Below are 20806 nucleotides of genomic sequence, written 5' to 3' on the forward strand. Positions count from 1 at the left end.
TCCCAGGATCTGCCTTCTAGCTAAATGTCTGAACTACTTCTAAGCTATTTCTAATCTAAGCTGTTCTAAACTACTTGCTAAATTTTTAATGGGTACCATTGGATTAGGAGGTTACCTCTCCAGAACATTTGCATTTATTTTTATATATTTTTCGGAAGATTCGCCCTGAGCTAACATCTGTTGCCAATCTTTTTTTTCCCTTCTTCTCCCCAAAGCCCCTCAGTACATAGTTGTATATTCTAGTTGTAGGTCCTTCTAGTTCTGCTCTGTGGGACGCCGCCTCAGCATGGCCTGATGAATGGTGCTAGGTCTGTGCCCAGGATCCGAACTGGCAAACCCTGGGCTGGCGAAGTGGAGAGCACAAACTTAGTGGCCACGGACCCGAACATTTGGATTTAAAGAGAATCTTCTAGGAGTTAGAATTTCACTGAAATTTTGGTGTATGAAATGGAACTTTAGTGACCCACCTGGCCACTTAGTGATTTTGGGCAAAGAAATCTTTTAACATCTCTGATATTACACCACCTACAGGCTCTTGCCCACCATACTAAACCTAAAGTTGCATATCATAGACACATTAAAAGAATTTTACATTTCAGAAAGGTCTTGGTTACCTTTTTTCCTATTTTGCTAGTGGCATGAACTGAACATTCTCCTCTGATACTCACACTGAGCACTGTTTGGTGCTGTGGAAAGTGAAATATTGATAATTTCTTGTGTATATCTACTAGTCTCTGTTAGAAGTAGAGAAAATATAGACATTGATAAGAATTAATAAGAGGAATAATGAATACAAAATAAGTAGAAATTTAAGTATGTATAGCCTCTATCATTTTCATACTTTTAAAAATTATTTTTAATTTCATCAAATATTCAGTTATTCACATTTCTAATTATATCATAAATGTTTCTGTTTTCAATGTGATATTGGTCATCTTTAGATCTCTCTTTGTGTGTGTGTGTGTGTGTGTGTGTATGTGTGACTCATGTCACACCAAAGAGGTGCTTCAGCAAAATCCAGATTATGTTTGTAAGTGTGCGTGTGTGTATACATATATATGTGTGTGTACATGCGTATATATGTTTATATATGTGTGCATATGTATATGTATATATGTATACACACTTACATACATATATATAAACTTATTTGTCCTGTAGGGTTTCCTACAACCTGGATTTTGCTGATGCATCTCCGTGGTGTGATGTACGTCCTCCAATTTTGTCGTTTTCAAGGTTGTTTTGGCTATTCTATGGCCTTTGTATTTCCATATGCATTTTAGAATGAGTTTGTCACTTTCTTAAAAAAGATCATTCTGGGGACTTTGATTGTGCTTATTGAATCTATAGATCAATTTGCACAGAATTGAAAGCTTAAAATATTGAGTCTTTTAATCTATGGGCATGGTATATTTCTTCTTCTTCTTCTTTTTTTTCGTGAGCAAGATTGGCCCTGAGCTAACATCTCTTGCCAATCTTCCTCTTTTTGCTTGAGGAAGATTGTCACTGAGCTAATATCCATGCCAATCTTTCTCTATTTTGTATGTGGGATGCCGCCCCAGCAGGGCTTGATGAACGGTGTGTAAGTCCAAGCTCAGGATCTGAACCCGCGAACTTTGGGCCACCAAAACGGAGTGTGTGAACTTAACTACTATACCACTGGGCTGGCCGCAATTTCTTCATTTTTTAAGATCTTTAATTTTTCTCAGTGGTGTTTTGTAGTTTGTAGTACAGAAGTCTGTCATGTTTTTGATAAATTTATTTCTATGTATTTTATGTTTTCTGATGACACTGCAAATGGTATTATATTTAAAATTTTTAATTTCCAACTTATCACTGCTGGTGTGTAGAAGCAATTGACTTTTTGATGACCTTGCTAAATTCAATTATTAACTCTAGTGGTTATTTGGTAGATTCTTTAGGATTTTTCGTGTACACAATCGTGTTGTCTGTGAATAAAGATAATTTTACTTTGTCCTTTACAATGTGTATGCCTTCTAGTTCTTTTTTGGCCTCTTTGCACTAGCTAGGAACTCCGGTACAGTGTTCAGTAGAAGTAGTGAGAGTGGATGTCCTTGCCTTGTGTCCAATTTTAGAGAAGAGTTCAGTCTTTGAGTAGTGAGTATGATGTTAACTGCAAGGCATTTTTTTTCTTAATGTTTAATTTTTTTATCGTTAGCAAAATATGTATAACATAAAATTTACTGTTTTGACCATTTTTTAAGTATACAGTTCAGTGGCATTAAGTACATTCACATTGTTGTGGAACCATCACCACCATCCGTCCCCAGAATCTTTTCATTTCCCAAACTGAGACTCTGTCCCTGTTATAAACAGTATCTATCCATTCTGTACTACCTCCCTCCCAGCCCCTGGCAACCACCATTCTACTTTTGTCTCTATGAGTTTGACCACCCTAGATACCTCATATAAAGGAAGTCATATAATATTTATTTTTTTGTGTCTGGCTTATTTCACTTAGCATAGGATCTTCAAGATTCATCTATATTGTAGCATCTGTCAGAATTCCATTCCTTTTTAGGGATGAAAAATATTCCATTATATAGATATACCAGTTTTGTTTATCCATTCATCTGTTGATGGATGTTTGGGTTGTTTCCATCTTTTTTTTTAATAAACTTTTTTTTTTTTGAGGAAGATTAGCCCTGAGCTAACGTCTGCCACCAATCCTCCTCTTTGTGCTGAGGAATACTGGCCCTCAGCTAACATCCGTGCCCATCTTCCTCTATTTTATGTGGGATGCCTGCTACAGCATGGGTTGACAAGTGATGCATAGGTCCGCACCTGGGATCCAAACTGGCGAACCCTGGGCCGCTGAAGCAGAACGTGTGCAGTTAACCTCTGTGGCACTGGGCCGGCCCCGGGTTGTTTCCATCTTTTGATTGTTGTGAATAATACTGCTGCGAACACTGCTGTACAGATATCTGTTCAAATCCCTGCTTTCAATTGTTTTGTGTATATACCCTGAAGTGGAATTGCTGGATCATATGGTCATTGTGCATTTACTTTTTTGAGGACCTGACATACCATTTTCCACAGCAGCTGCACCATTTTATATTCCCACCAGCAATGTACAAGGGTCCCCATTTTTCCACATTCTTACTAACACTTGTTATTTTCTACTGTTTTTTTCTGCTGAGGAAGATTAGTCCTGAGCTAACATCTGTGCCAGTCGTCCTCTGCTTTAGATGTGGGTCACCGCCACAGCATGGCTGATGAGTGGTGTAGGTCTTCACCTGGGATCCAAACCCATGAACCTGGGTTGCTGTAGCAGAGTGTGCTGAACTTAACCACTATGCCATGGGGCTAGCCTCTCTTTTCTTTTCATAGTAGCCATCCTAATGAATGTGAAGTGGTATCTCATTGTAGTTTTGTTTTGCATTTCTCAAATGATTAGTGATGCTGAGATCTCTTCATTGTAGTTTTTTTGTATTCATCCTTTATGAAACTGAAGAAGTCTCCCTCTTTTCCGAGTTTTCTGAGAGTTTTTATCATGAATGTGTGCTGAATTTTGTCAAAATTGTTTTCAAATGTTGTGATAATTATATGGTTTTTATGTGTTGAATTTTATTTTGGCAGAGGGTTATTTGCATGCCAGATTGATTCATTTGAAGTATTTTTTTTAATTGAAATTTGTTGAGATAATTATCAATTCACAGGCAGTTGTTAAAAGTAATACAGAAGGATCCACATGCACTTTATTCTTTTTCCCCCAAAGGTAACATTTTGCAAAACTATAGTATATATATCACAACCAGGATATTGACATTGATACAATTCATGGGCCTTATTCAAATTGCTCCAGTCTTACTTATACTCACTTATGTGTGTGTATTTAGTTCTGTACAATTTATTACCTGTGTAGGTTCATGTATCTACCACCACAGTCAAGATACTGAACAATTCTATCACCACAAGAATCCCTTGTGTTGCCCATAATTTTGTAACCATACCTGCTTACCCTCAATTTCTTGTTTTTTCTTTTGGTGAGGAAGATTGACCCAGCACTAACATCTGTTGCCAATCTTCCTCTTTTTGCTTGACGAAGATTCTCGCTGAGCCAGCATCTGTGCCATTCTTCCTCTATTTTGTATGTGGAATGCTGCCACAGCATGGCTTGATGAGCGGTGTGTAGGTTTGCGCCTCAGATCCAAACCTGTAAACCCCAGGCCACGAAAGCAGAGCATGGGAACCTAACTACACCACTGGGCCAGCCTTCATCCTCCGTTTCTAAGTTCTGGCAACCACTAATCTGTTCTCCTTTTCTAAAATTCTGTCATTTGGAAAGGTTATATAAATGGAAAATATGTAACCTTTTGAGACTGGCTTTTTTGCACTCAGCATAATTCCTTGGAGAGTCATTCAAGTTGTTGCACGTATCAATATCTCTAGAAATTGTTCATCTTACACCTTCCTGGTGGCCATTCTTTGCCTCACATCATGGAGTATCAACCTACATGTGAGCAGCTAGTACTCAGCCAAAGACTCAAGAGTACCCACAGGTTGATTTCTAGAGCTCTTTCATTATAGTGTAGCCTCCTCTTCTCTGGCCCTTTGCCTTGCAAATTTCCCCTGCATTGAACTCCCATAATTCTGATATCTCTTAACTCACTCAGCTAGACCTGGGCATTTTACTTGGATTTACCCTTTCGGTGCAGCAACCTTCAAGGTGCCTCCAAGCCAAAAGCTGGAGTGGTATAGGGCTTATCTTATTTTTCCTTTCTCTCAGGCAGCAGAGCCTTGTGTTGCTTCTTTTCCAATGTCTGAAAACATTAGTTTCATATATTTCATCCAGTTTTCTGGTATTTTATGTTGAGATGGTGAGTCCAGAACCAATTTCTGTAACACAGGCTCTTAAGAGTTTTCATTTTCCTGATACACATTGCTAAGCCTTTCTTACTCCAAGGTTATGCAAATGTTCACAACTGTTGTCTTCTGGGTCTTTCATTTTTTTTAGCAACTTAAATTCATCTGCAGTTAATTTTGGTGTGAAATGTAAGGTGTAGGGATCTGGTTTTATTTTTTACAAATGGCTGAGTATTTGTCTTTAGCAATTGTTAATTTTTTTCATATACGTTGTTATTATATATACTTCAATCTGCTTATTTGGTTTAGTTGATATTTTAAGAAATCCAGTACTATTCAAATGTAATTTCTCTAATTTTATAATATCGTTTTGTTTTGTACTTCCTCTCCCTTCTCTCCTTGCCTCCCCCAACCATCACTACTTGCCACTTACCTTTTTTAAAAATATTTTTGACACTTCTTTTTGTATTATCCATTTAAGTGAAAATTTTAAAGTGTAGGTGTTTATTTTGTTTTACTCAAATGTTAAGTATTTTTTCAATTAATTGTACATCCTGGATGTCATGCTATATCAGTACATGTTGATCCATCTTGCTCATTTTGCTGAGTATATACTATTTTATTATATGAATTTTCCACAATTCACTTAACCAATTTCCTGTTGATAGGCATTTATTTATTTATTTTTAACCAGGAGATAGACTGTAGAATCATGTTGTCAAATTATTCCTAAATTGATTTTGATTGGAATTTCATTGACCGTCAAAATAATTTAGGGAGAAGAAATATCTTTACAGTAGTTATTTTGGTTCTGAGTATTTTTAAGCCATTTGATGGACTTGCAGAAAGACAAATTGACTTGGAGAAAGATTGGTCTTACACTCCCAGCAGAAGGATGTCAGGGTGCTTATTTTCCCACATCCTCACCACCGTAAAAATGGTATATCATTGGTGTTTTAATTTGTATTTCTTTTATTTCTGGTGGAGTTAAACTTTTAAAAATATGTTTAAAGCTATTTATGTTTTTGGGGTCATTTTAATACTTGTATTCTTTGCACATTAATGATGTTAATTCTGTGTTGTTCAGTACTCTTACAGTTGCAGTGAAAATAAAAAGCCAGTTGAATTAGCTGAACCGGGGAGGAATTTAATGGTGGCTTTAATTGTTAAGTCTAGTAATAACCTGATTCAGCCACGGTAGATCTGTGAGCTTAAATGGTATTTGGAGGATCTCTCTCTCCTTCCCTCCCTTTCCCTCCACCTTCGTCTTCTGGTTCTGCTTTCCTTATTGTTGGCTTCATTCTTGGTCAGGACTCTTTAATGTTGTAGGAAAGATGACTCCTGGGATCTTCTAGGTTGCTCTCTTAAAAGGAGAAGGGACGATTCTCATTCTCAGAATCCATATTAACTCCGTCTAGAGAGCGCTGATCTAATTGGGTTACATGCCCACCACAAGGCCAACCGCAGCGAATAGGGTAATGGGGTATTTTGATCGGCCCACCCCGTGATCAATACTGTCATAGAATCATACTAAGTTGAGAAGTTTTTAGAAGGAAGAGATTTAGGACAGACAGGGGGAAAAAAAAAGATATCCATTGTAGTTTCTAAGAGCTGTTTATATCTTAAAGATATATGAGGTTAAACCCTCAAGCTCCATGAGGGCAGGGATTTTTCTCAGTTTTGTTCACTGCCGTATCCTGAACACCTAGATTAAGATCTCATACATGGTAGGCATTCAGTAAAAATATATTCATTAAATAAATAAGGATATTAATATTATTTATGGTGACCTTAAGGACCTGCAGGAGGTTGAATTTCCTGTAGCCTAATCTATCAAACTTTTCCTTTATGATTTCTTCCTTTTCCTTTTATCTCCAGAAACTTTTTATTTGATGGTCTTATTATATTTTAAGCCCAGTTTTAGAGTTAGTATAAAGACTACATTCAAATATATATTATTTACATTTTTGGTTAGGTAATTCATGACTTTTTTCTGGATCCACAAGTATACTATCCTTCATGCCACAGAATTTGAAACTTTATTAATTTACTTTGTTGCATAAATGTAATCATATAAAATCTACTGCCACTCACTGTATCAAGAGATATTGTACTGAATATTTTTGCAAAAAATTACTCTTTGATATAAATGATCTCTTCATTAAAAACATGTTTGGCGAATTGTATTTTCATATGCAAAAAACTTTCTGGCCATTCAAATGGCATGGGCCCAAAGTCATCTTATGGAAAAGAGGAAAGTCCCAAAGATTTAAGACGCAGATCTTAGTTCCTGAGCTGCCTTTGAATTTACTAATCACAGCTCCTGTGAGGAGAGTGTGGGTACGGTGGAGGTGGGGTGGTGGAGGAAGCAGTAAGGATGAGAGACAGGATCAGCATGCCCTGGCCTGGCCTGCCAGGGAATGCTAGGTTTGAACCGAACTTGAGCACTGCCACCGTCCTGAAAGCTCTGGGCTTTCTGCGACGGAACGGGGCTTTCTGTGCATTCCTTGTTGAATGCTCAGGCTGTTGACTCTTCAATTACTCATGCAGTCATAGTGACTAGAAGTTTCAGAGTATTGAAATTGGATAATTTCTTTATAAGGGTTAACTGTATCAAAATTTCTTTCAATAGGCCTCAGTTTGAAAGACCTATATTCTCTGCTTTTTAAAAAAGTGTTATAATTGGCAATTTTCCTGCTCTAATCTACATCTGTTTTTATTTTCTGTATTTATGTTAGATACTAATCTTCATTTTCTCATTTTTTGTTTTCTCATTTTCCCATGGGGCCTGACGGTTCCTCATGCTTAGTAATAGCCCAATAAATATTTATTTAATTAAGAAAGTTATTTTATTTCTACTGATGCCTTTTGGAAGAGAAATTGAAGAATGAATAATCTGTAAATCTTGCCAGTTTATGAACATACATCTCTGAGGGAAATAGCCCTGTAATGTTAAAGTGTTGTATTTCCTAAAAACAAGATTTTAACAGAAAAGGGTAATATCAACATTTTATTTTTAACTAGTTTAACATTAAAAATAAACACCTCTTTTTAAAAAAGTGACATTGTCTTAAGCTTTCCAGCAGAAGAGTGTGGTCTCATTATCCCAAAGCTAGTGAACAGTCGTTAGAGCGATCACTACATACTGTTTAAAAGTATTCTTCCTTTTTTTTTAAGGGACAGGGAAAACAATGGTGATGGACATGTTTTATGCTTATGTGGAAATGAAGAGGAAAAAACGGGTTCATTTTCATGGTTTCATGCTAGATGTTCATGAAAGTAAGTTAATGATATGAAAGAAGTGATTTTTTATGTGGGCAAACACTACAAATAGTTTTTCTCATCTTTTGAAATTCTTAATCTTTTAATCTTTAAAAAAATTAGATTTTTGCTTGAAGTAAGATTTTATTTGGTTTCGTTTGTTTTGGGCTATACTGAAACAATTAGTAATGTGTCCAGAGTTGGTCCTAAATACAAATGCAGTACTTCCGAATAAGAGAACAGGAGTTACTAAATGATGGTAAGGCATTTTCTCTTTCTACTAAGGATCAATGAGAAATGTTAAAACCTTACCTGTTTCAAGAAATTCTCGATAAGGTCCTTTCCTGTGTGTCACTTTAGCATGTAGGCATTTGGGTTATTCTTGTGTGCATGCTTTATTGCTTTGTCAGTGCTCTTATGTAATCTTGTTTCTACATTCCTTGTCTACCAGTTATACTGTAACCTTCCCAGGGCAGGAACATTGTGTTCTTCTTCTAATACCATCAGCATTTAGTACACATGTAACGAATGAAGTGGGACTGGCTAGAGACAAGGGAACATCCTGATTAGATATGCTAGTCATAGGGCAGGGTCACCACCTCTGTCTGCATCCCTCAAATCCTCAGGACTAAGATGGATCTGTCCATCCATCTGGTCACCGTCTAGTCATCTAGTCTATCACTTTGTCGTCTCCAAAGTGATTGAAGAGTAGAGATGGAATGACCACAAAGTGTCCCTACAACCGTGGGAATATAGTAATATGTGAACAACTTATTTTGAGGTAGAGAAAATGCAACCACTTTCAATAATCGCATTTGATTGTATGTGGAATTTAAACTTAATTTTTATGCTCACACTAAAGTTTCATTTAGAGATTTAAAAAATATGTTATAGTTGTCTAAAATGTACTGTTAATACAACATTTGATTTGTGTTTACTTTCATCCATTTAAGGAATACACCGCCTTAAACAGAGTTTGCCAAAAAGGAAAGCAGGGTTCATGGCTAAATCATATGATCCAATAGCTCCGATAGCCGAAGAAATCAGCGAAGAAGCGTGTCTCTTATGTTTTGATGAATTTCAGGTAAGGTAGAGATGTTTCATAGATGTTGAATGATATACTGAATGAAGTGTGAAGATTTGACACATTGTCTCTTGTGACTTCAATTTTGTTTTTTTTAAAGATTTTATTTTTTTCCTTTTTCTCCCCAAAGCCCCCTGGTACCTAGTTGTATATTCTTCGGTGTGGGTCCTTCCAGCTGTGGCATGTGGGATGCCGCCCCAGCGTGGTTTGATGAGCAGTGCCATGTCCGCGCCCAGGATTTGAACCAACGAAACACTGGGCTGCCTGCAGCGGAGCGCACGAACCCAACCACTCGGCCACGGGGCCAGCCCCTCTTGTGACTTTAATTTTACTGTCTGGTCCAGGAGTTGGCAAACCGTGGCTTGCACAGGGCAAGTCTGGCCCAGCTGCTTTTGTATGACCAGTGAGGAAAGAAGGATTTTTGTATTTTTAAAAGGTCATTAAAAAAGAGAAAAGAAAATACAACAATGTGGCTTGCAAAGCCTAGAATATTTACTATTCAACCTTTTATTGAATAAGTTTGCCCACCCCTCTATTCTAGTAGTGGATTCACATTTCCCCTACACCACAGTGGAGATAATGTAATGATTACACAATAATGTCTTTAAAGATGTTGGAGTTTTTTAAAGTGTTATATAAAAACCAAGTGATTCACACATCGCATTTAAGCCTCACCATTTATCTGTGATGAAGGGAGGGAGTTGCCCTAGGTGAACTTTTAAAATTTCTTCTAGTTTTAGGATTCTCTGAAATTGTACATTTAAATTGATAGTAAGTTATTTCCTGATCTTTATGTCTTATGAGAGCAAATATGGCGTGAAGGCAAAAACCGTGTCTTATGCTTATTCTGTATCCTATGTCATAGCCAGTGTTATAATAATAATAGTAACAGTAATAGTAAATACTCTACATTAAGAATTGCTTCCTTTTTATTTGACTGATTTCTTTAGTAGTTCTGAAAGTACTACTAGTAATAGTTGGTTTTTCTATAATGCTTATCATAAAAGCAATTAATTACTGGGATAAAAATAGAAAAATCCACAAATACTGAATATAAGCTTAAAAATAGGGCTTTACACCCAAAGCTTTTGGAAAACATTTCTGGGGCTGAGTGCAGAAACGCCTGTGTCTGATTGCCTAGAAGAAAGGCCCAGAGAACTTTCAAGGGCGGGAAACTAACTGTTGTGTGCCTACTCTGAGGTAGGGCCTGGGTCATTCACACATCTCATTGAAGTTCACATCGTATTTGTGATGAAGTGAAGGAATTGCCCTAGTTGAATTTTAATGTTTCTTCCAGTTTTAAGATTCCCTGCATTTATGCACTTAAATTGGAAGTGAGTTATTTCCTGTTCTTCTGTGCTTAAAAACCATGGTTAGTGGGAAGATAATGTGGGCCGGATGCCTTTGTCCCAATGACGCATGATAGGTCTTCTCTAACAACTTGATACACATAGCTAACAGTGGTCTCGATTTATGATAGAGGAGAAAGAAGAATTTTCACTAGGAATGGTGTTACATTGAACCATCTACAAAGGAGGAAACTTACTTCTTTACCTCTTTAGTCATATTAAGACAGCCTGGCATTCACCCCTTCTTTTCAGAGGTCTTCAGAAGAAAGGCTTATGGAAAAGAGATGTTCCCTTGCTACTCTGAAGAGGTATATGAAGTACAACCGTGTATTACAGAAAGAGAAGGGCCTCACTTAGTTCTAAATTTAGTTCTAAATATAGCACTGAAGTTAATAGTTAAGCTGCCTTCAACAACAAAAGTCAGGGATGAATCAATGAAAGCCATCTCTCTTATCTTCTCATTATGAGTTTCTTAAGCAAATTATATCTAAATAAAATTGAATTTGGCACAGTAAATTTTCTTTTGCTTGCGGAAGATTCACCCTGAGCTAACATCTGTGCCAGTCTTCCTCTATTTTGTATGTGAGTTGCTGCCACAGCATGGCTGCCACTGACTAGTGTTGGTCCGTACCTGGAAACTGAACCTGAACCATTGAAGTGGAGCATGCCGAACTTAACAATTAGGCCATGGGGCCAGCCGCACAATAAATTTTTACTTAAGTTAGGATTAAGTAGTGAAGTTAAAATTTTTAAGAAGTATGTTGATACCCAACCTTTGTAAAATGATTCATGGTTTACAGAGTGTTTTTACATCCTTACTTCATTTAATTCTATAAAAGAGTTATTATTATCTCCATCATATAGTTGAGGAATATAAAGGCATCAGAATTTCCTAGGTATTGTGTAGAAATTGTTACCCTTAACTTAAAAAATATAAATTTTAAAACACATAGAGAAATGATTGGCAAGTTTCTGTGACGTGAGGACCGTTGGCTAGACTATTTCAGGTTAGGAGCCGAAAATCTGACTGTGCAAAAGAGATCCTCAGATTTATAATTAAGCAGGGCCACATTGCCCATTAAGCACAGGAGGTACAGTCCCTAGGGTCAATGATACTTTTAGGGGCCCATGGAAATATTTTAATTTCTTTTAAAATTTGAAGAAAAAAATGAATATATCAATAAAGGATCCAGCTTGAATCTGTATTATATGTTTCTTATACCAACACAGTTATAAGATATTATACATATACAATTAACTTATTTTTTAGTTGAGGAAGGGGCTCATGAAGGTAAAAGTGCCTAGGGCCCATGAAAGTCATAATGCCGCCCTGATAGGGAGGTCCTGACAGAAATGTGTCTGGTTGCTCTGGGAATTCTCCATTGAGTTCAGATTTCAGAAGGGTTGAGAATTGGCTGGGAAGAAGGAAACAAAAGCAACTATCAAGATGCTAACGTTTCCGATAATCCAAGTCTTGCAAAAGAAATGCAGGCAACAAAAAGGATTTTTCAAATTACACATTAAATAGAAGGGAGAGCAGACCCTTTGCTTATAAAATAGCATTTGCTAACGAAGAAAAGTGGATGTGATGGGGCTGTCTGCTTGCTTCATCCAGAGTTGGTTTGATGTTTATTCATTCATTTATTAATTCATCCCAGTTGCCTTCCAGAGCCTTATTTCATACCACAGGACCCTATCTGTCCCACAATCAAATAGACTGTGTCTGGACATCTGATCTATGAATAGCCAGTCTACAAGCTTGTCAACAACCTTGGACTTGTGTGGTGGGGCTTGGCAATTGGGCCAATCATATACTCTCCTTCATGTATTTAAAAGGCATAGAAGGAAGTTCCCACTTGGAAAAGAGACAGGAACAAAGAGACATAGGAAGTAACTCACTCACATTAGAGGGAGGAGTACTAGGGTGCTCCCTAGACAGCTGCTGAGTTCTCCAGAGCTACCTCCAATCCCAGGGCAATTCCAGCTCCAGTTCCCAGGAGGTGTTATGAGTCTGTTCCTATCCTGGAGTCTCGAGTAATACTCCTTTTCATTGATTGATTGATTGATGGTCATATTGATGATTATAAATCACATTGTGTGTACATTATTATATGTCACTTTCTATATAGACCGCATCGTGCTCACCACCAATAGTCTAGTTTTTACCCGTCACCATGCTTATGTGTCCCTTTACTACTTTTGTCTACTCCGCCTCCCCCTTCCTCTTGGGCAACCACTGATCTGTTCTCTTTATCCATGTGTTTGTTTATCTTCCACATATGAGTGAAATCATATGGTGTTTGTCTTTCTCTGTCTGGCTTATTTCACTTAACAAAATACTGTCAAGGTCCATCCATGTTGTTAGAAATGTGATGGTTTTGTCTTTTTTTATGGCTGGCTAGTATTCCATTATGTATATATATGCCACATCTTCTTTATCCAGTCATTGATTGATGGACACTTGGGTTGCTTCCATATCTTGGCTATTGTGAATAATGCTGCAGTGAACATAGGGGTGCGTAGATCTCTTTGTATTGTTGATTTCATGTTCTTTGGATAAATACCCAGTAGTGGGATAGCTGGGTCAAATGGTACTTCTATTTTTAATTTTTTGAGAAATCTCCATACTGTTTTCCGTAGTGGCTGCACCAGTTTGCATTCCCACCAGCAGTGTATGAGGGTTCCCTTTTCTCCACATCCTTTCCAGCATTTGTTATTTTTTTCTTGTTAATTATAGCCATTCTGACGGGTGTGAGGTGCTATCTCATTGTAGTTTTGATTTGCATTTCCCTAGTAATTAGTGATGTTGAGCATGTTTTCATGTGCCTGTTGGCTATCTGTATATCTTCATTGGAAAAATGTCTGTTCATATCCTCTGCCAATTTTTTGATCGGGTTGTTTGTCTTTTTGTTGTTGAGTTGTATGAGTTCTTTATATATTTTGTCAATTAACCCCTTTTCAGATATATGATTTGCAAATATTTTCTCCAGGTTGGTGAGTTGTCTTTTCATTTTGTTCATGGTTTCCTTTACCTTGCAGATGCTTTTTAGTCTGATGTAGTCCCATTTTTTAATTTTTTCTTTTGTTTTCCATGCCTGAATAGACACGGTATTTGAAAAGATGCTGCTAAGACCGATGTCAAAGACTGTACTGCCTGTATTTTCTTCTGGGAGTTTTATGGTTTCAGGTCTTACATTCAAATCTTTAATCCATTTTGAGTTACTTTTTGTGTATGGTGTAAGATAATGGTCTACTTTCATTCTTTTACATGTGGCTGTCCAGTTTCCCCAAAACCATTTATTGAAGAGACTTTCCTTTCTCCATTGTATGTTCTTAGCTCCTTTGTCAAATATAGCTGTCTGTAGATGTGTGGTTTCATTTCTGGGCTCTCAATTCTGTTGCACTGATCTGTGTGTCTGTTTTTGTGCCAATATCATGCTGTTATGATTACTATAGCTTTGTTGTGAATTTTGAAGTCAGAGATTGTGATGCCTCCAGCTCAGGATTGCTTTGGCTATTTGGGGTCTCTTGTTGTTCCATATCAATTTTAGGATACTTTGTTCTATTTCTGTGAAGAATGTCATTGGGATTCTGATTGCGATTGCATTGAATCTGTAGATTGCTTTAGGTAGTATGGACATTTTAACTATGTTTATTCTTCCAATCCATGAGCATGGAGTATCCTTCCATTTCTTTATGTCTTCTTTGATTTCTTTCAATAATGTCTTATATTTTTCAGTGTATAGGTCTTTCACCTCCTTGGTTAAATTTATTCCTAGATATTTTATTATTTTTGTTGTGATTGTAAATGGGATTGTCTTCTTGACTTCTCTTTCTACTAGTTCATGATTGGTGTATAGAAATGCAACTGATTTTTGTGAGTTGATTTTGTACCCTGCCACTTTGCTGTAGTTGATTATTTCCCATAGCTTTCTGGTGGATCCTTTAGGGTTTTCTGTGTATGGAATCAGTCGTCTGCAAACAGTGAGAGTTCTACTTCTTTCTTTCCAGTTTGGATAGCTTTTATTTTTTTTTCTTGCCTAACTGTTCTGGCCAAAACCTCTAGTACTATGTTGGATAAGAGTAGCAAGAATGGACACCCTTGTCTTATTCTTGTTCTCAGAGGGATGGCTTTCAGTTTTTCACCAGTGATTATGATGTTGGCTGTGGGTTTGTCATATATGATCTTTGTTATGTTGAGGTACTTTCCTTCTATCTCCATTTTATTGAGAGATTTTATCATAAATGGATGTTGGATCTTGCCAAATGCTTTCTCTGCATCTATTGAGATGATCCTGTGATTTTTCTTCCTCATTTTGTTAATGTGGTGTATCACATTGATTGATTTGCGGATGTCAAACCATCCCTGTGACCTTGGTTTAAATCCCACTTGATCGTGTGTATGATCCTTTTAATGTGTTGCTGTATATGATTTGCCAGTATTTTGTTGAGGATTTTTGCATCGATGTTCATCAGTGATATTGGCCTTTAATTTTCCTTTTTTGTGTTGTCCTTGTCTGATTTTGATATCAGGGTAACGTTGGCCTCATATAATGAGTTAGGAAGCATTCCATCTTCTTCAATCTTTTGAGATAATTTGAGAAGGGTAGATATTAAATCCTCTTTGAATGTTTGGTAGAATTCTCCAGGGAAGCCATCTGGTCTTGGACTTTTGTTTTTTGGGGAGGTTTTTGATTACTGTTTTGATCTCTTTACTTGTGATTGGTCTATTCAGGTTCTGTATTCCTTCTTGATTCAGTTTTGGGAGGTTGTATGAGTCTAAGAATTAACCCATTTCTTCTAGGTTATCCAATTTGTGGGCATATAGTTTTTCGTATTATTCTCTTATAATCCTTTGTATTTCTGCAGTATCCATTGTAATTTCTCCTCTTTCATTTCTAATTTTATTTGAGCCTTTTCTCTTTGTTTCTTAGTGAATTGGGCTAAGAGTTTGTCAATTTTGTTTATCTTCTCAAAGAACCAGCACTTAGTTTCATTGATTCTTTGTATTGTTCTTTTAGTCTCTATTTCATTTATTTCTTCTCTAATTTTTCTTATTTCCCTCCTTCTGCTGACTTTGGATTTTGTTTGTTCTTCTTTTCTAGTTCTGTTAGATGTGATTTAAGATTACTTATTTGAAATTTTTCTTGTTTGTTGAGGTAGGCCTGTATTGCTATAAATTTCTCTCTTAGCACTACTTTTGTTGCATCCCATGAGAGTTGGTATGTTGTGTTTTCAGTTTCATTGTTTCTAGGTATTTTTTTATTTCTCCTTTGATTTCTTCATTGATGCAGTGGTTGTTCAGGAGCATGTTGTTTAGTCTCCACTTATTTGTGACTTTCCCAGCCTTTCTCTTGTAGTTGATTTCTAGTTTCATAGCATTGTTGTTAGAAAAGATGCTTGATATGATTTCAATCTTCTTAAATTTATTAAGACTTCCCTTGTTTCCCAACATATGGTCTATCTTTGAGAACATTCTGTGAGCACTTGAGAAGAATGTGTATTCTGCTGTTTTTGGATGGAATGTTCTATATAAATCTACGAAGTCCATCTGGTCTAGTGTTTCATTTAAGGCCACTGTTCCCTTGTTGACTTTCTGGATGATCTATCCATTGACGTAAGTGGGGTGTTGAGGTCCCTTAGTCTAATTCTGTTGCTGTCAATTTCTCCCTTTAGGTCTGTTGACAGTTGCTTTATATACTTTGGTGCTCCTGTTTCAGGTGCACTTATATTCATGTTATGTTCTCTTGCTGGAATGTCCCTTTTATCACTCTATAGTACCCCTCTTTGTCTCTCATTGTCCTTTTGACCTCAAAGTCTGCTTTTTCTGATATAAGTATGGCAACACCTGCTTTCTTTTACTTGCCATTTGCTTGGAGCATCGTCTTCCATCGCTTCACTCTGAGCCTATGTCTTTAGAGCTGAGATGTGTTTCCTGGAGGCAGCATATTGTTGGGTCCTTTTTTTTAAATTCATCCAGCCACTCTGTGTCTTTTGATTGGAGAATTCAATCCATTTGCATTTAGAGTGATTATTGGTATATGAGGGATTAATACTACCATTTTATCTCTAGTTTTCTAGATGTTCTGTATTTCTATGTTTCTTTTCCCTTGTATTTCTGACTGCCATTTCAGTTTGGTGGTTTTCTGTGATGGTTTTCTCCTTATTTATGATTTGTGGCTCTGCTCTGATCTTTTGTTTAGTGGTTACCGTGAGATTTGTATAAAAGATCTCATAGATGAGATAGTCCACTTTCTGATAGCCTCTTATCTCCTTTAGCCTAAGCAGGTTCTGCCCCTTTCCTCTTCTCCTTCTGAGTTTTTGTTGTCACAAATTGTTCTTTTCTTTGTTGTGAGTTTGTGACTAAATTGAAGTGTTTATAGTTATTTTTGATTCTTTCCTTCTGTTTGTCTTTTTTGTTATAATTAAGTATTTACTAGGCTATTCTGATATAGAGCTGCACTTTTCTGATTTTATCTGTCTATTTATCTCCTTGCTTAAGGTTTTGTAAACCTTTGCTTTTTAGTTTCAGATAGGACAGCTCCTTTCAATGTTTCCTATAGGTCAGGCCTAATGGTGATGAACTCTCTTAGCTTTTGTTTATCTTGGGAAGCTTTTACTTCTCCATCATATCTGGGATAGTTTTGCTGGATAGAGTATTCTTGGCTGAAAGTTTTTGTCTCTCATTATTTTGGCTATATCTGTTCTCTCCTAGACTATAAGGTTTCTGCTGAGAAATCTGCTGAAAGCCTGATAGGGCTTCCTTTTTAGGTTATTTTCTTGTGCCTTGCTGCTCTTAATATTTTTTTCTTTGTCATTGACTTTTGCCAGTTTTAGTATTATGTTCCTTGGAGAAAGTCTTTTTGTATTGATGTAATTAGGGGTTCTATTAACTTCATGTACTTATAAGTCCAGATACTTCCCCAGGTTAGGGAAGTTCTCAGCTATTACTTCTTTAAAGAAACTCTCTACTCATTTCTCCCTCTCTTCTTCTCTGGAATACCTATAATCTTTATGTTACTTTTCTTAATTTAGTTGGATATTTCTCAAAGAAATTCTTCATTGTTTTAAAATCTTGATTTTCTCTCCTCCACTTGAAGCATTTCTATGTTTCTATCCTCTAAATCACTAATTCTGTCTTCTATCATGTCAGCCCTATTTTTTAAGTATTGTAGATTATATTTTATCTCATTATTGTGTTTTTCATGTCCAGAATTTCTGTTTTTTTTTTTTTTATAGTTTCAATCTCTTTGGTGAAGTATTCCTTCTGCTCATTAATTTTATTCCTGAGCTCACTGAACTGTCTTTCTGAGTTGTCTTGAACTTGTTGAGTTTTTTTATGACAACTATTTTGAATTCTCTATCATTTAGATTGTAAATTTCTGTGACGTCAGGATTGGTTTCTGGAGACCTGTCATTCTCCTTCTACTCTGAACTGTTACTATAGTTTTTCATGGTATTTGATGAACTGATTCTTTGCTGGCCCATTTGTAGTAGTATCAGTTCGCAGATTCCACCTGCCATCACTGGGGGTGCCAGGATCTCTGTTTTCTGATCCCACCCCATCTGTTGGAACTTGTGCTGGTAGGGCCACTCTGTGTTTGCATGGCCTGCCTACAGCTGCTAGGTAGGTCACACATGGATGTGGAGGTGCTCTGGTGTGGGGCTGCTGCCTTGGCAGGGGACCAGCCAACGTGTTGTGTTAGGCAGGAGGAGGGGGGCTTTCTTTCACTTGCATGGCCCATCTTTGTGCTTGCATGCCATTCGGTTGATCTGGTGGGGGCTCCTTCGTAGGGGCTGAGTCATGCCACTTGGTGGGAAGTGTTCCCACAGGCAGGGCCACTGTGGCATGGGCTGGGCTACAACTCTGAAAGTGTTTATTCAGGCTGGGCTGTCTCCACCTCCTCTTACAGTCATGCCAGCCACTGTGTGCGGACTCGTAACCTAAATCACTGCTACCAGGGAAGGGGAGAGGTGTGTTCATATAGTTCCATTGCCTCCTGGGCATCCAGTCCACCCACGTTCAGATGCATGGCTGCATGGATCTTTCAGATGTCCTGTTGTGCTGTGCAGGGAATCCTCTGCTGGTTAATGAATGTCTATTTAATTGTAACTTGGAGGGGAGAGACAAAGGGAACAATTCACTCTGCCGTGAGGTGATGTCACCCCTCTCAAGTAAACCTCCTCTTCTTAGTGACTCTTCTGTGCCTATTTCTTGCAAGTAGAGTCTTGCTGAGAATGGAACTATTCAACACCTGTTTTGCTCATTTCTTCTATGTCAAGAGAGATTTCCCTGTGATCTACAAAAGACAGCATAAGTAGAAGTACTGTGAGGAAATTTCACCTTCCTTAGTATAAAATCTGTTACCTCCAATGGAAGGAGAATTACCTGACGAACTAAAGCCCAGGAAAGCAGAGATGAGGTATCTAACAGGATGCTTTTGGCTGCAGGTAACAGAAAACTCAGCTTAAAAGGGCTTAAACTCTAAGGAGGGAAATACTGTGCTATATAAGACAGTGTCATTCCTCTTGCTCAAACCCTGCTGCTTCCTCTCTGACCTTATTGCCTACACTTTCAGCCTTGCTCATTGCTCCCTACTATTTTCTTTCGAATCCTATTTTATTCATAAATTGGGGAACCATAGTTAATAGTGGGTGTTATACCAAGTGCCTCTTTCTCACCAGGGCTCTGAAGAAAATAGGCACAGAGATGACAAAACAAGACTGAATATCAAATTGATTGCTTGTATTTGATCCCAAATTTCAGTGTAGCCTTGTAGTATGTTAGAGTTGACAACATGAGAGGCCTCCTTCCCTTGAGCAAAGTTGGGCTGAATGTCCTTGAGTGGAAAATATTAATAGTCTTGCTCTTTTATTTCCTCTGTGATTCCAAACTTGAACCCTGGAGGTTACCACTGCATTCAAGAAAAGGACAATGTCTCCGTATACCAATTGTTGAGAAGAGAGAAAGAGAGAGTATAAGGGCAAGAATCTGTCCCCTAAGGGTGGAAATGATCCCTGAGCAGATCCTGGATTTCCTAGTTTCAATATCCTGGAGCCACTTCTACTGGCCTTAGAGAAGCTCCTTCAACACACCAAAACTGGATATTGCTGGTCCAAATCTCTGTGCCCCTTTTCTAAAATTCAAGAGGGTGAAAGGATACCCCTAAAAATTGCTGCACCAGGACGCTGACACCCAATATCCACGCAATTTAGAACAAACAAGCAGAGCTTTTGCACTGGACATTCCTTGTACATGAAACAGTTTCGCCCATATACCTCTCCTCTATCAATATCATTTTAAAAATAGGTTTGACCATTTTCATAGAACAGCAAAGCTATTATAAACTGCTAATAAAAGATAGGTGCTTATTTTTGTGCTAATACAAACCAAATACTAATCAAAATAACTCTCTCACTTCTTCAGGTCTTTGCTCAATTATCTCCTTAGCAAGACTCATCCTTGCATCCTATTTAAAACTGCAATTTGCCATTGACTTCCACACTTCCAATGCCCCTTGCCCTCCTTTTTTTCATAAGAGATATCATCTTCTAACACATATATTTTCTTTTTTATTTTGTAAACTTGAAGGTGGGAATCTTTGTTTTGCTAATTGATGTATCTCAAATGTCTAGAACAGTGCTTGAGAATGAATGAATAATTATACAGAGAGAATGAATAAATCCTAGTAGTACCAAATGATAACCATTGAAGTAGCCCCCAGCTTAGTCCCACTTTCCTTCTATATAATAACAACCCATATTTTTTCTTAACATTCTGAATTATCTTAACATTTTTGTCTAATTTAATAGATAAAAAATGGTATCTCCTTGTTTTAATGTGTATTCCTTTAAGTAATAATATGGTTGAACTTTTTGCATGTTTGTTTACTTACTAGTTAAAATACATCTTTTATGAACTATCTGTTTGAGCCAATGCCCATTTACCTATTGGAATGCTTACATTCTATTATGTATTCTGGAATAATATTAGCTACTGTCTAGTGAGTGCTTTCTTTGTGCCTGTGTTCTTAGCTGCTGTACTATGCTATGTGTCATTCTGTCTAGAGCTAAAATTCTATACAGCTATGCATAAATAACATGGAATTATACTAGCATATGTACCATACATAGGTAGTAGTCACAGTAAGCATTTCTTGAGGATTTACATACGTATCATAACAATTTTGCACCGTAGATATTATTACTGCTTTCATTATATTGATGAGGAAATTAAGGGTCAGAGAAGTTAAGTAAGTTGTCCAAGGTCACACAGGTGGTAACT

General features: G+C 37.2%; 1 protein-coding gene across 2 annotated transcripts in view; it reads left to right on the plus strand.

Moving 5' to 3' along the window:
- Nucleotides 1-20806, plus strand: part of AFG1L (AFG1 like ATPase) — a 196224-nt gene that overhangs the window by 55313 nt on the left and 120105 nt on the right. For both annotated transcript variants that reach the window (XM_008520642.2, XM_070559193.1), the window contains exons 4-5: nucleotides 8005-8106; nucleotides 9042-9172. In XM_008520642.2, the coding sequence (XP_008518864.1) occupies nucleotides 8005-8106; nucleotides 9042-9172 (233 nt within the window). The remainder of the gene's footprint in view (nucleotides 1-8004; nucleotides 8107-9041; nucleotides 9173-20806) is intronic.

Source organism: Equus przewalskii, chromosome 9 (assembly GCF_037783145.1).
Source record: "Equus przewalskii isolate Varuska chromosome 9, EquPr2, whole genome shotgun sequence".
NCBI classification, from domain to species: Eukaryota; Metazoa; Chordata; class Mammalia; order Perissodactyla; family Equidae; genus Equus; species Equus przewalskii.